At 54.0% G+C, this 14,185-nt stretch overlaps 1 protein-coding gene across 17 annotated transcripts in view; it reads right to left on the bottom strand.

The window, feature by feature from the left end:
• Tacc2 (transforming acidic coiled-coil containing protein 2) overlaps positions 1-14,185 on the bottom strand; it is a 186,110-nt gene that overhangs the window by 74,761 nt on the left and 97,164 nt on the right. For 13 of the 17 annotated variants that reach the window (XM_026384264.2, XM_026384270.2, XM_026384267.2 and 10 more), the window contains one exon: positions 6,463-6,591. The exons of the other annotated variants lie outside the window; for them this stretch is intronic. In XM_026384264.2, coding sequence (XP_026240049.2) covers positions 6,463-6,591 — 129 coding nt within the window. The remainder of the gene's footprint in view (positions 1-6,462; positions 6,592-14,185) is intronic. 17 annotated transcript variants of the gene reach the window in all.

Below are 14,185 nucleotides of genomic sequence, written 5' to 3'. Positions count from 1 at the left end.
CAGAGAGGAGGGCAGAGGGTGGCCGGGCCCGCACAACCAACTGCGTCCACCCAGACAGACGTCTCAGCCTCTGCTGGCAGAAGTCCCACAGGTACCACCTGCCAACCCAGGGACAAGCCTCTCCTGGAGATGAGGCAGCTCAGTGCACTCGGAATGCTGCCAGGGACTGAGTGGACGCCGTTGCAGAACAGACTAGAACAGCCCAAAGCAGAAGAGCAGCACAGGAGACAACAGAAAAGTCACGCGTCCCACCCAGAAAGGAGTGGCCAGCCAATCGCGTCCACATGCGAGCAGCCCACGTGGACAGGCCACAGCGCAGAACTCCCCGAGCTTGAGCAAAGCGCCCTGGGCAGGCTGTGGGTCCTCTGATCCGGAAGATTTCCCTTTTCACTTGTTTTGTTTGCTTGTGTCTCTGTTTGTTTTAATGCCTCAAGATCAAAGCTGGGGTCTTCCGAGCCTTTAAAAAAAAAAAAAATCACTCTGCTTTTGCTCACTGGCTTTCTGAGAAGGGCAAGAAGGCCTGTGGTTCTGCACAGCCCCCAGGCGACCACGCTGGGTGGATCTGGACAAAGACTGGGAAGGCACTTGCCGGGGGACACGAGGTGGCATGACATCCCCAAAGAGATGGCGTCCTTTACCTCTCAGCCCTGAAGAATGCACAGGGAACCCATGCTGGGGGAGCACACGGGGAATCCTCCCTGGGCAGCCAGCCTCAGCCCTGGGCAGCCAGCCTCAGCCCTGGGCAGCTAGGGAGGTGAATGCTAGCGCCAAGCCTGAGGCTCTGGTGACCTGTTCCAGCAGCCTCTGCCCAGAATCACAGCCCGACCTGGGGGTCATTGTCCTGCAGAGTCTCTATGACAGACAGCGTGGCCCATGTCTGCAGCGTCACCCCTGGTGCTCCACGTGGCCCTCTGACCTCCAGGCTCCCCTCCAATCTACTGTCCTCCTTGCCGCCAGAAACATTCCCCAAGGCTACATTCCATGCTGCTTGAAAAGTGCAGATGAGTTTCCTTTCATTTCTTGGGACCCAGCAAATCCCCCAGCCTGGCTCCAAGCCTGTCCAAATCTGAAGACCACCTGCCACTCTGGTGCTAAGCTGTTGTTCTGCCCAGGAATTTGGTGCCCGCCTCCAGTCCCCCAGCTTCTCCCTGACCTGCTGCCTGCATCTGCTGGGCACTCCGTAACCCAAGACCTGGCCTATGCAGGTCCCTCCCTAAAGAACCTCTGCCCTTCTCCCTCAGCAAAGGCTATTCATGCTGCAAAACCCAGTGGAGAGGCTGCCGCCTCCAGGAAGCCTTCCCGGCATCTGCAGGCAGAGACAGGTGCTCTCTTATCCTGGGTCTTTTGTCTTCGGCTCTGTTGGAGAGTGTACCCTGTCACAGTCATGCTCAAAACAGCTCTTTCCCCCAGTCTGTGATCAAATGTCTCCTCCTGGGCAAGCCAGGGGCTACTTGCTTCTTAGACCTTTACTCTTCACAATGACCCCGAGGAAATGGCTACTACTAGCCTCGTTTTAAAGATGGGTATACTAAGGCTCAGAGTGATCAAGTAAGCTTCGAAGGCCGAGGCGGGAGATCAAAAGATCAAGGCCAGCTTCAGCAATTTATTGAGGCCTCGGCAATTTAGCAACATCCTGTCTCAAAATAAGAGCATAAAGAAAAGGGGCTGGGGGGATGTGGCTCAGTGGTTAAGCGCCCCCGGGTTCAACCCCTGGGGTAAATAAATAAATACGCCAAAATGGGTCCAGCAGCCTGTTTCTCCATGTCTATGCTCCTTCCCCTGCACCACGACACACAGGGTGTGGCACAGGCTCAACCAGGATGAATCTACCAAGTGGGTGGACAGATGAACCAAAAATGCAAACAAAGCATGAGAGCACACCAGGGAGCACTGCAGGTCGCTCCTCACCCTTCCTGCACCGGGGGGCTTCCCCTCCTGCAGCAGCAAAAGGCAGCAGCACTTAGGCAGGAGGGGCCTGGGCCAAGCACACTCTGGCCTGAAAGCCCACCCTCCCACCTCCCGGGGGCACCTCTGTTCCGCTCCTCCTCTGAGGAGAGGGCCTGTTTCTCCACTCCCGTTGGGCCATCTAGGACAGGGCCTGCCCCTGGCAGCTGGCATGGACTTGACTTGGAAGAAAAGCATTCCCCAAGGTGCATAAATAACATGGGGCCAGGGCTAACACTGGGCAGCTGTGCTGGACACAGAGTGGGCTTTTGGCCTCAGCTCCTCCCTTCAGGGTGCAAAGAGGCCCTACCCTCCCTGACTGCTCCAACCCCAGCGCATCATCCGCTTCTCACTCAGCCACTCAGAGTCAGCTTCCCTTCCAGGCTGTTCCAGGGCCTCGGACTCCAAGAAGTGCTGCCAGCCCCAATTTTAGTCTCCTCCTGGGAGGTGGAAGAGTTGCAGGCCGGGGATCCTGAGCCCTGCTCTCTCCCATGCCTGTTCCCACCCAGATGAAGGAGGCACCTTCTATTTGACTCCCAGAGAGTGAGGCAGGTACAGGATTTAATCCACAGTGACCCTCAGCCCCAGCAACCCAACCCCTTTTCCCTGGCAAGACAGGGAGAATCACCCAGACCCACGATGATTTGACTAGGGTTTGCCCAGCTCCCAAACTGATGCAGGAGTTTAATTCCCAAAGCCATACATCAATCACATGAAGACAGTGGAAACTTAATACCACTATGATATTTAGAAGTGGGGTCTTTAGCCAGTGATTAGATTTAGATAACATCTCTAGAGCAGAGCCCCATGATTAAATCCTGGTGGCTTTACAAGAACAGGGACAGAAGACAAACACAGACTTGGACATGCACCTCCCTGACTCTTGCCAGATAACGCACTGTGGCTTGCTGTCATGAAGTGATGCTGTCAGGGGGACCTTGCCAGAACCTGTACCATGCTGTTCGGACTTTCAGCCTCCAAACTGTAAGCTAAACAAGCCTCTTTATAAAGCTGGTCTGCCTCGGGTATGTCATTACAGTAATGAAAGGCAAACTAATAGAAGATTCCACCTATAAAATGAACTGCCAAGGGGGGAGCCAGCTGAGGAACTGCTGAACGTGAAGATGTGCGTTGTTTTTCAAGAGGTTCCTGTTGGTTCTCCCCCTCCCACCTGGGAAAAGCTCTCCAATCTTGGAGGAGTACTGACGGAGAGAGGGGAGCAGTTTGGGGCCAGGCTGCTCAAGGCAGGCAGGGACACTCACAGGAAGGCTGGCCAGCCAGGCCACAACCCCATCCCCCCGACACAGGCTGCAGCTCAGGGCAGCATTTCTCAAGGGATCCATTCCCTGGGCCTCCTGCATCCGTAACAGGGAGCTGGCCTCCCCCTGCAGGGAGCTCGGCTGCTCAGGTCAGGTTCCTAATTCCTAAGGGACCCTCCCTGTCCCCCAGCAGGGAGAGTGGGAGGTCAGCTCTGAACTAGGGTGGTGTTTTCTTGGATCACGTGCCAGCACAACAGGCTCTTTGCCACCAGCCCCCGAGGTCAGCTGTGGCTGTCTTGGTGTGAGCAAAACCTTCTGACTTGTGTTCCTGGAAGTTCTTAAGATCATCAGACTCTCTGGCCTCAGCCTCTCTCACCCGCCAAACAGCGCTGGGCCGGCACTGGAGGAGACGGAAGGCCTGTTGGAAGCTCAGTCTCAGCAATCGATGCTCTCCTCCCTCCTCCCAGGACAGGCTCATAGCTTCAGGCAGGTTTGGGCTGCAGAAAGCAAAGCCCTCTCCTACTCTTCCCTTTCTCTCTCCAAGTCACATCTGTTCTCCCCAAGGCATGGGGCCTAATGACACTGATGGGTGTGTGAGGAAGGGGCAGCTCCTGGAGAAAAGCTCTTTGCTCTGGGATTGAGTCAGTATTTCCAAGGCAGCCACGAGAAGCAGCAGGCGATAGGAAGTGGCCCAGCAAGAACAGAGCATCTGTCCATCAGTAATAAGACGTGCCCTGGGCGTTCTCACTGCCATGCTGCTCCCCTCCAAGCCAAAGAGGGAAGACAAAGCCACAGATGTGGGGGCGCTGCAGCTGCCTGCACGTGGTGAAAACAGGAGGCAGCCTGTCCAGCAAGAGAAGCCGCAGGGAAACAGGAACCCAGGGTCGGATCTCCACATCACGTAATGGAGGACCTCTGACGCTGGGCCAGGTGGGTGAAGAACAACTTCTGTCTCCGTGCAAGGAAATGCTCATCTGCTCACTGTTGAAAATGGCCCTGAAAACCTCCAGGGATGGGTCAGAGAGGAAGGGTCATGATTTACTTGGACCCCTGGATCCAGGCCACAGTCCCCATGACCTAAAAACAGTGCCAAGTGGACTTGGAAGGCATGCTTTACTAGAGGTGATGGAAACCCAGCTGTCCCGCGTCCTGCCCAGCCAGGCCAGGGCCTGGAGCCTCAAGGCTTGGGGGCCTCTCAGTGCTGCGATCTCTCTGCCTTGGCAGGCAGCTTGTGAAGGTTTTAAAAATGCAAATCTGATCACATCACTGTCCTGCCCGGGGCTTCTAGACACTCAAAAGAAAGCCAACGGAGCCAACAGCCAAAGCTCAGCAATCTGCACAATAAAAGATGACAGTATTGGATTACAGCCCAAAGTATTAAATAAATACCCCGGAGTCCGCACTGATAAATAAATTATTGAATAAATTAATAAATGGGAGAGAAGAGACAAATCTGTGCAGAAGAATTCTAAATAATTCATGTAAATGTAACAGAGGCGGAGGGTAGCTGAAGCCCCAAGCCAAAGTAGGGGCTGCACCGTGACTCCCTCCAAAGACTGCAGATGGAAGAGAAGCCGATGGAGACCCTGCAACACCCTGGCACAGCCAAGGACACAGTCCCGTGATGGCAGGGTCCCTAGATGGGACCGAAGAAAATGGCATTTTATCTTTGTAGTCTCTCTCTCCCAAAATCCATATCCCCAGTCTGATCATGAGAAAAACATCAAGCAAGTTCCAATCAAGGGGCATCCTACCAAATGCCTACCAAGGTCACCAGAACCAAGGGGAGTCTGAGAGGGGGGTGGGCCATCCTCGAACAGAAAAAGGACGTGGCAGGAGGGGGAGGCGGGGAGACTAAAATAAAAACTTACTAAGGAATTTAGTTGAAAATAATGTCTCAATATTGGTTCATAAATCATATCAAATTACCATCCTATTATTACAGTGTTATCAGAGGAAACTCTAGACATGGATAAATGGGAGCTTTCCATACTATCTTCGACTCTTCCATAAATTTAAATTGTACTTTCAAAAAATTTTTTATTAACAAAAAATTCTACCAAAGAGAACAAAAGATAAATCCCAATCCCCACCTGACCCTCTGTGCTGGCCCTCAGGGCCTGGCTTCCAGACCACCCTCCGCTTCCCCCCTCACACTCTAGGCTCCAGCCCCACCCAGCATCCTTAGTGAGGGTCCCCTGGCCTGTCTTCTGTGTCCTCACTCACGCTGGCAATATCCGTTCTCTCCCCAGCGTCCTCAGCCCATGTGTAGTTAAGCCCACTCAGCCGACATGTCCCCTGAAGCCCTCCCCAGCACCTGGAATAAGTGCAGAGCCAGGTCCGTCCTCCAGCGAGACACACTGTGCGTCCCACTCTGGCTGCTCAGGCCATTCCTGTCCTCTCCAGTGGGTCGGGTGCCCCACAAGGGCAGGGTGGCGTGTGCCTTCTGATCTCTGTGTCCTGTCCCAAGCAGTGTCTGGCCCAGAGTAGCCCGAGCTCCTGTGGCTACGCACTCGTGTGTAAAGGAACAGGACGCAGAGGCGGCCTGAGCAGAGCAGACTTGGCAAACCAACACCCAGGGTGTGACCACCATGTCACCCTGTGTGAGAGGCAGGGAGCCTCAGCAGGTGACCTCAGCAAACGAGGACCTGGAGCAAGCAGGAACCACTCACATCCACTGGCTCCAAGGATGTGCTCTGCCAGACAGACTATCTGCATCAGGGAAAGTTCTGGAGGGCAGAATTCCTTTAGATTTCACCCAAAACCTATGCTAGCCCATGGATAAGTTTTTTTCTTTTTTCTTTTAATTGAGGTATAACTTATAGTAAAATAATAAAAGTCACTCTTTTTAGTCATAGTTGCCAAAGTTTTGACAGTGATGTAACCACCCCCACAACCGAGAGAGGATCTTTCCATCACCCTGAGATCTCTCTTCCCAGCCCCACCCTGGCCACCCTGATAGGGTTTCCATTCCTCAGAGGAGCTTGCTCCTTTCCAGAACGCGGTGTAACTGGAATTCTACAGAAGGAACGTCACGCACACACTACTGGTCCTGCCTCTGCAGTCCCCTGACTCACACGGCGCCTCCCACGGTCACATAAAGAGCTGGCCTGAGATCAGCTGCGGCCCAGAAGACCAAAGACACAGGCTCACAGAGCCCAACCACAGCTCTTGCCGATATGACCTGACCCATGGCCAGGGCCGAGCTCTGGGACCCTGGCCTCCAGGATGGCTGCTGCGAAGGAGTTTTGCACGGTACCTGCTTGCGTCCTTGGCCAGGTCCTGGCAGGAGGAAACTTCTACTCCATGGCCAGCTGAGGCAGAAGGCAAAACTGCGTGGTCTGAGGCCGGGGGAGCAAGACCCGCATGGGCAGCAGCTGGGGAGGTGCTGGGGACACAATGGAAGAATTATTCCAAATGGAACTTGGCTCATTAAGGGCACATTCATCAGGCCCCACTCACCCCCACCCAAGCCACCCCACACACTGCATGGACTATTTAAAGACCCAGTGCACTGCTTCCCTGGTCTCCCCACCAGGGCCTCCACATACATGATAGAGGCTGTGACCTCCAGTGCCAGGCCAGGGCCTCCAGTTCCTCCCTCCTCAGGCTCCAGGAAAACCGGGGCCTCACTAACAGCTCAGGTGTTCGGACCCTCTGTGTGAGTTTTCTTGTTTGACTTTTCTTTGGAGGAGAGGATTTTTTGTGTGATAATTTATCATCATTGTGTACAGGCAATAAAACTCTGAACTGAGAACTACAACATAACTGTGCAAACTCTCCAGGATTTGCCCCCCCAAAATCTGAGGCTGAGAAAAGTACAGCTGAAAAGGCTGATGGGTAGCCAAGGACTCAGAGCTCCCTCCCTGGCTCCTCAGCGGAGATGGCCACAGCCAGGGCCTTGTGTGTTGGGTCAGCGCCCTCTCCTGGACGTCCAAGGGAACTCCAGCATGCAGGGGCCTCCTGGGGAAGCTCTGGGAAGACAATCCCAAAAACCAAGAGGCACAGTCCTGGAGCTCAAAACAGGTGCTGATCTTCCCCTTTGGCAAAGGCAGGAGTAGCACTGCCATCTGCAGCCTGGGAACAGACTACGGGGACGCCTCCCCAGTCTCTGCAGACCTCCAGGGCTCTGTCCCGAGAGCTGGCCTGCGCAGGGCCTCTCAGCGGGGGCCGGGCTGAAATTCCGTGACTCAGTTCTGAGGTCTTGAAACCCAGCCTGAGGTGGCAGCTGGGGTTTGAGGTTTCACAGCCCTTGTGGGGCGGGATCATTTCTTCCCCCAGGGGCAAATACCCACAGGAGCGTGGGTTTCTGTGTCACCAAGTCCTGCTCATTCCCAGCTTCTCGGGCTCCACCGAGGCTGGCACCTTGGCCTGGAGGACAACGTCCACAGGCACCTACCCCACACACCTGGAGGAGACTTCTCAGTCTCACCCAGTTCCTGCCAGGCTCAGCAGGTAGGATCAGCCCCTCACTCCCCTCCCCTGCCCTGTCCTGTCCCCTCCCCTCACCCCTTGGATGTGCCTGAAGTGATGGGCCCAGCCATGTCACGTCCAACATGCCCACTTTCTAAAGAGTCTGCCCCAGTCATGAGCCCACACTCCTCCTCGGGGACAGGTCCTTATGGCTGTCCTACCCTGGGGAGACCAGCCTGTGAGCTCCCGGTACACAGGGGCCATGTCTCTCATCCTCCCCGTCCAGCTGGGCCACCCACAGGGAGCACCAGCACAGACAGCCCAGGAGTATCCCACCAGCTGTGCCCAAGGGTCACGAGTGCAGACTGAGCTCCAGTCCACCCTGTTGGCTCCTCGGGGCCCCACGGAAATGGACAGAAAAACAAGAGTCAGACGACAGCGATCCCTGGAGGCCAGAGTGCCAGGCCACGTGGAGAGAAGTGACAAGGAGTGTTGGAAAGACCCAGGCGAAGTCATATCATGGGTTTATAGGTGGAGCGACACCTGGGTCATCCAATTCTTATTCATCTACCACGTGGACAGGGATTAAAATAATTTTGTTAAAAAAAAAAGACACAAAATGAATAATATGGACTCCTCGAGCTGTTTAAACTCTTAGGAGAGACACCTTCACACTCAGGAAGCCCCTTTATGATATTCCCTCAACCCACGTTCCTAGTCGGTGAAGAGGCCACTTACAAACACAAAGCGCACATCTAAAACACAGGCTCTCAAGGACGTTCAGCTGCTTTCTCCGCACACACACACACCCCACTAAGAGGTAATTTAATACACACCGAGGAAAGGTATACTGCTTGCAGTTCTGTTATTAAAAGTACTCTGTGTGTGTGTTTATTGGGACTGAACCCGGGGTGCTCTATCACTGAGCTACACCTCCAGCCCTTTTAATTTTTGAGACAGGGTCTCGTAAGTTGCCCAGGCTGGCCTTGGATTTGCAAGCCTCCTGCTTCAGCCTCCAGAGTCACTGGGATTACAGGCGTGAATCATGGCTCCTGGTTATCAAACTGTAAGGAAAAATCTATTTTGGAAATGCTCCAGGGGGTGGCCTCAGGACAGTCAACAGCCTGGATAGTCATCCCCCAGGGATGCCCCCAAACTGCAGTCCACTGCAGCCAACCTGAGAAGGCCCCGGGGCAGCACCATGGAGGCTCTCACTCAGCATCCAGCTCCCAGCTCCGTGTCCTGGAGCTCCTGGCTGTCCTCAAAGCCAGTTCTGTTCCCCAGGCCACCCCAAGCTCACTCCTCCCTTCCCTTGGGTTGGCTCTGAACCACCAGGCCACACCCTTCCTGCCCTGGTCCCATCAGCCAAAGGCACCAAACAAGTGACTCAACAGCTTGATTAAGAACGGTGCCTCCCTCCACCTTCCCTTCCAGCCATCCCCACCAGCCAGGAGGTCGGGCCCCCTTAGGGAAAGGAGCGATCACCACCCAGCCTAGCACAGACACCCAGGCCGCCTCCAGGTCCCAACAGGGACCCTCCTCCTCCAATCTTCCCATTTTGACAGTGACCCCACCAGGCGGCCACGCAGAGCCTGGAAATCAGGATGGTCAGCCTCCTCCGCTTTCTCTTGCCCCGGGCCCTTCATCGCCTCTTCCTGCTGACTCACCTCCTTTTTCCGGGATCTGCCTCTCTGGCCGGCCACTGTCTGCTGCCCCAGGTCCTCACCCTCTAGGAGCAGAACTCCTGGGACATCGGTTATGGCCGCCTCCAGTTCTGTCCCCTCAGATCCATGTCCCCACAGCACAGAACGACCCAACTCGAGCAGGTCCTCTCCTTGCATAAAACCTTCCCCAGTTTTTCAAGCCAGCAGTGGGCTCCCCAGGTGGCTCTGAACCACCCCCAGGCCCAGAGCCACCACCTGCTCCGACCCAGCCAAGCAGTGAGGCCCCTGGACACTCTGAGCAGGGCCTTGGCTCCACAGACCTTCCGCCTAGAAGGCGTCCGCCTCCCTCCTCAGGCGCCTGCCAAACACGGACTCTCTCCCCTGACGGGGGAACAGCATCCACCAGGCCAGGTGGCCCCCAACCTCTGGGCATCCCAGGAGGGAGCCTGGCCCCCATAGAGTGCTCCAAACCTGAGGCCCACCCTCCCTCCCTCCAGGCTCCCCAACCTTGGGGCAACTGACTGTCCTCTGGGAATGTCCGAGTCAAGTGCAGAGGCTGGGCCAGCAACATGTTTTCCAGCCAAAATGGCTGCAGGTGAAAGCCAAGGGAAAATGCCAGGCTCATCTTCTAAAGGCACCAAGATTTCCAGAGAGAAACGGCAGAGGGTTGAACCAGGAGCAGGGCCCTTCTGAGAGCAGCACACTGGGCAGCCCCAGGCTACACATCCAGGAAGCCAGCCTGGACCTGGACCAAAGAAGAGGGGAAATGGGTCCCTCACTCCCCGAGCTGCCAGAGGGCTCAGCTACCCCGCAGAGACAGGAAGGTGGTAAGTTCTTGTCATTGATTCCGGTCAGCTCCTGTCTCTGCCTTCGTCCCCATGACCCACAGCGACCGTCTTGAAGACACTGTTCTCAGGAAGGTGAGGCCTTCATGTCTTAAACACAGTGTCCTCTGTAAAACTTCCAGGACCCTTCCACAAAGCACAAGAGGTGGGGTCCTCACCCTCTGCACCCCATGTCACCTCTACAAGTGGTCCTCCTGTCCTCCCAAAATGGGCCTGAGGCTAAGGTTCACAAAGGCCTGTCTAGTTGTGAGTGTCCTGATCCCCTGTCCCATTTGAGGGTCTCACCAACACTTTTCAATTCTCCTGGAACAAGTCAAAGCTGAATTCAAATTCATGTAGAATGTTTGCATGTTTGGGAGGTGAAGGGGATGCGGATTTCATTCCAACTTTCCCCCCTTTTTCGTGACACAGCTGACAAACAGAGACCACCCAAAGCATCATCCTTTCAGCAGACAGGCATGATCTGTCCATCAGGGTCTTCTTTCCGGTTAAGCCCAGCTGACCAGACTTCGGAATCCTTCTCCGCATGCATTGCTGCAGAGCCACTGTGCTGTCCCTGAGTCATGCCTTGCCATGGTCCTCAAGAACAACGACTGGTCCCAATGGCCATTCAGCCACAGTCCCCACCCACAGAAAACAGAGACTGTCTTCCAGGGCTTGCACCGAGTCCAGCTACACTGAGACGCTGTCAGCAACGCTTGTGCCTTGAGTCCCTGTTCAGGGTGTTTAAGTCCTTGGCAGAATGCCCACTGAACTGATAGCAAATTTGATTTCACAGATCAGCTGGAGTTGCCAAATTAAGCCCCTGTCCAAGAACAAACACCAGAGCGGCCCAGGCTGTCACAGGAGGGTGATAACAGCCCCCCAGGTGCGAGCTGAATCACGTCCTGCCAGGCCAGGCCAGGCCAGCCTGGCGCAGCATCTTATCTCCAGCTCACAGCACCATCTGGAAGGCATTGAGCACGACAGCCCTGCCTCCCAGCCCTCTTGACTTCTTGTTCTTCAATCCCCACATGTGCAGAGCACGTAACGGGCAGGCATCAGCACCCAAGTCAGCCAGACTGAAAGGGAGAGCAGGCTGGAAGGAGGGATGGGCTCTGGAATGGCTGGTTTGGAGAGCACTGGACAGTCGTTCTGAGGCCCGAGATTTGATTACGCAAGTCCCAGCAACTGGAGACAGGGCAAGCACCTCTGAGCCACGCTACCAGAATGCTCCAGAGCCCCACTCAGAGGGTGCTGAGAGAGGCCTGTAAATTGGCTGAAAGCTCAGAGGCAAGCACATCCAGATATTTCCAGTCACCAGCTAGATTCACCAGCATGTGAGCACCAGCAGCCCCCAGAGCATGGGAAGAGCCCCAAATAGACTGAACTGCTAATCTCCAGCTCAGAGGGTGGGGGGGGGCGTGGCTCCTGCACAGTTAACCCTGAACTGGCTGGTCAGTTCTTCCCTGGTACTTTCCTTACCCTCTTTCCCTTCCCAGACTGAGTCTGTGTTCAGAGGAGAAAAATTATTATTTTTTTTTAAGTTTGGCCCAGGTGGGACTTGGCAGGAAGGAAAATATTAATTAACTAGGGGAAGAGTCATAAAGACCATCCCAAAACTATAGCAGAGGCTTTGGTCTGGGATGGAACATCTGGGTCACAAATTCCCACTATCCCCTCATCGCTAGCAGCTCCTGAGGTGCTCAGCCCAGGTGCAAAAACTCCTCACGTGCTCTGAGCACCCCAGGGTAACAGGCCCAGGTTACAGATGGTAGAGGCATGAGATAAAGAGAAGGAAAGGAAGCTGAGCTCAGAGATACCAGGCCATGTTTTCATAGAGCCAAAACCCACCTGCACAGATAATGCAGGCCAAGAACCAGGAGAAGAACAAAACCCTGCGTTCATCTGAATGATGTGAAACTGTCAAAATCTGACAACTGCCAAAGTGGTAATTCACACGGTTCCACCTGATAGTAGCCAAACGCTGGAAATGCATAGGTTCTGAATGAATCTACAGAGCACCCCATTTACTAGGCACACTGTCCGCTGCTTGTGTAGATCTGACTCATGAACAAAGTAGCTTTGAAATGGCACAAAAGAGCCATTTGGTGGTGCATGCTTGCAATCCCAGAGGCTTGGGAGGCTGAGGCAGGAGGATCAAGAGTTCAAAGTCAGCTTTAGCAACTCACCGAGGCCCTAAGCAACTCAGCAAGACCCTGTCCCTGAATAAAATATTTAAAAAGGACTAGGGATGTGGCTCAGCGGCTGAGAGCCCCTCCGTTCAATCCCTGATTACCCCCTGCAAAAAAAAAAAAAAAAAAAAAGCTACAAAGAAATTCTGTTAACAGAATTGGGTAATCCCTCTTCTAAATTTAAAAAAAAAAGAAAGAAAGAAATTCTCCATTTTATGCTTCCGTTTTCAATCTAGTGTCTGCTTAAATAAAGATTCAACAAAGCTTCATGGTAGTGGAGCCCCCTTAGGCAACAGCTTGCTGGGGAGGCGGCTCAGTGGTAGAGCACTTGCCTAGCATGCACAAGGCTAGAGCTCAAAGACAAAAAAAAATCCTGTGCAAACAGCAAAATGATTTAGGAACAAAAGGAAAAACAGAAGCTTTACGTCTTGCACCTTCTAAAAGTGTGAAGTTCTGCTTCTGTGTTTGGAAATGCTCGAGTAAGTGGAGGATGCTGAGCAGGAGCTCCAGGTTCCCAGGCTTGTGGCTGCTGTGTTTGAAATCAGAGAGCAGGAGCATCTGCCACCAACTGCTGATGCAGCCGCCTGGAGTCCTGCCAGCTGTGAACAGGGTGAGATGGCTTCCACGCAGAGGAGCTCTGCTGGGGGCACGAGACCAGCAGCACAGGCGTCCCTAGGGACGTCAGCAATGCAGAGTCCTGGGCAGCTCCTCAGGCTCTGCAGCAGAGGCTCAGCTCAGGGTGGGGTTGAAATCTGGTTGTCACCAGGTCATTCTGATGCACACTAAAGTTGGACCCACGGACATGAGTGGTGGGTGGGCAAACAGTTTTCCAGCTGTGTCGATGGGAATCCTCAAGGTCACCTGGGTCTCTGACAATGGGGAAGAGCATGGAAGAAGTCTGGCTGTGACCAGAGTTCCCATTTCAATCTGTCTGATCAACAGTGGTACAGCTGGAAGGTTTCATAACGAAATTCATTCTGGTTTTCATAACAGATGAGAGTACAAATGCCCATGGGAAAGCTGGTCATTAGTAGAACGTTCTAGAATACCTGGGCCCCGGGGATGCCAAAGCAAAACGGAAGCACAACTAGCCCAGGCCCTGCAGGGGCCCTTCCTAGGTGCGGGCAGGTGGGCAGGCTTTAATAAGAGAAACACCCCAGACAGAGGTGACTTCTCCCTTTTTTACTATTTAGAGAGAAAAGCTCTAGGAATGTAGAATGAGCAGGACAGAGGTCTGCTCTGTTTTTCTCTTAGTTGGCTTAAAGCAAAAGCTTCTGCCCCATCTTTTACATAACTTTTTAAGAACACATTGAAAGGTTTTTAATCAGCCAGATGTGGTGGTGCACGCCTGTATTCCCAGCAGCTCCAGGAGGCTGAGGCAGGAGGATCTCAAGTTCAAAGTCAGCCTCAGCAACTTAGCAAGGCCCTAAGCAACTCCGTGAGACCCTGTCTCTACATAAAATACAAAACAGGGCTGGGGATGTGGCTCAGTGGTTAAGTGCTCCTGAGTTCAATCCCTGGCACCAAAAAAACCAAAAGCTTTTAATTAAACTTTCTAATTTGAAGTACCGACCCTGTTCTGTGAAGACAAAGGACTGTGACAGTCCAGTTTCCCTCCCATCTCCTCCCCATCCCATCCTCTCCCAAGTCCTACTCTCAGCAGGAGAGGGAGGAGGGGTCCTTGGGTGGGGGAGGCAGGGACACTTTTGAGGTGAAAACCGTCACCACTGCACCCTGACAGAAGGTCTCCTCCTCCACTCTGACAGGGGTCTGTTGCTTCTTGCTGTACTTGATAAAGTCTGTGAACCTGAATCTGCCAACACTAAACCTCGGCTCTTGAGGCTCCTCGTCCTCAAGGACAAGGTTGGGCCCCTGGAGCCTCTGAC

Source organism: Urocitellus parryii, chromosome 5, assembly GCF_045843805.1.
Source record: "Urocitellus parryii isolate mUroPar1 chromosome 5, mUroPar1.hap1, whole genome shotgun sequence".
NCBI lineage: Eukaryota > Metazoa > Chordata > Mammalia > Rodentia > Sciuridae > Urocitellus > Urocitellus parryii.
The sequence above is the reverse complement of the archived record's forward strand: the minus strand, read 5'-3'. Positions and strand labels throughout refer to the sequence as shown.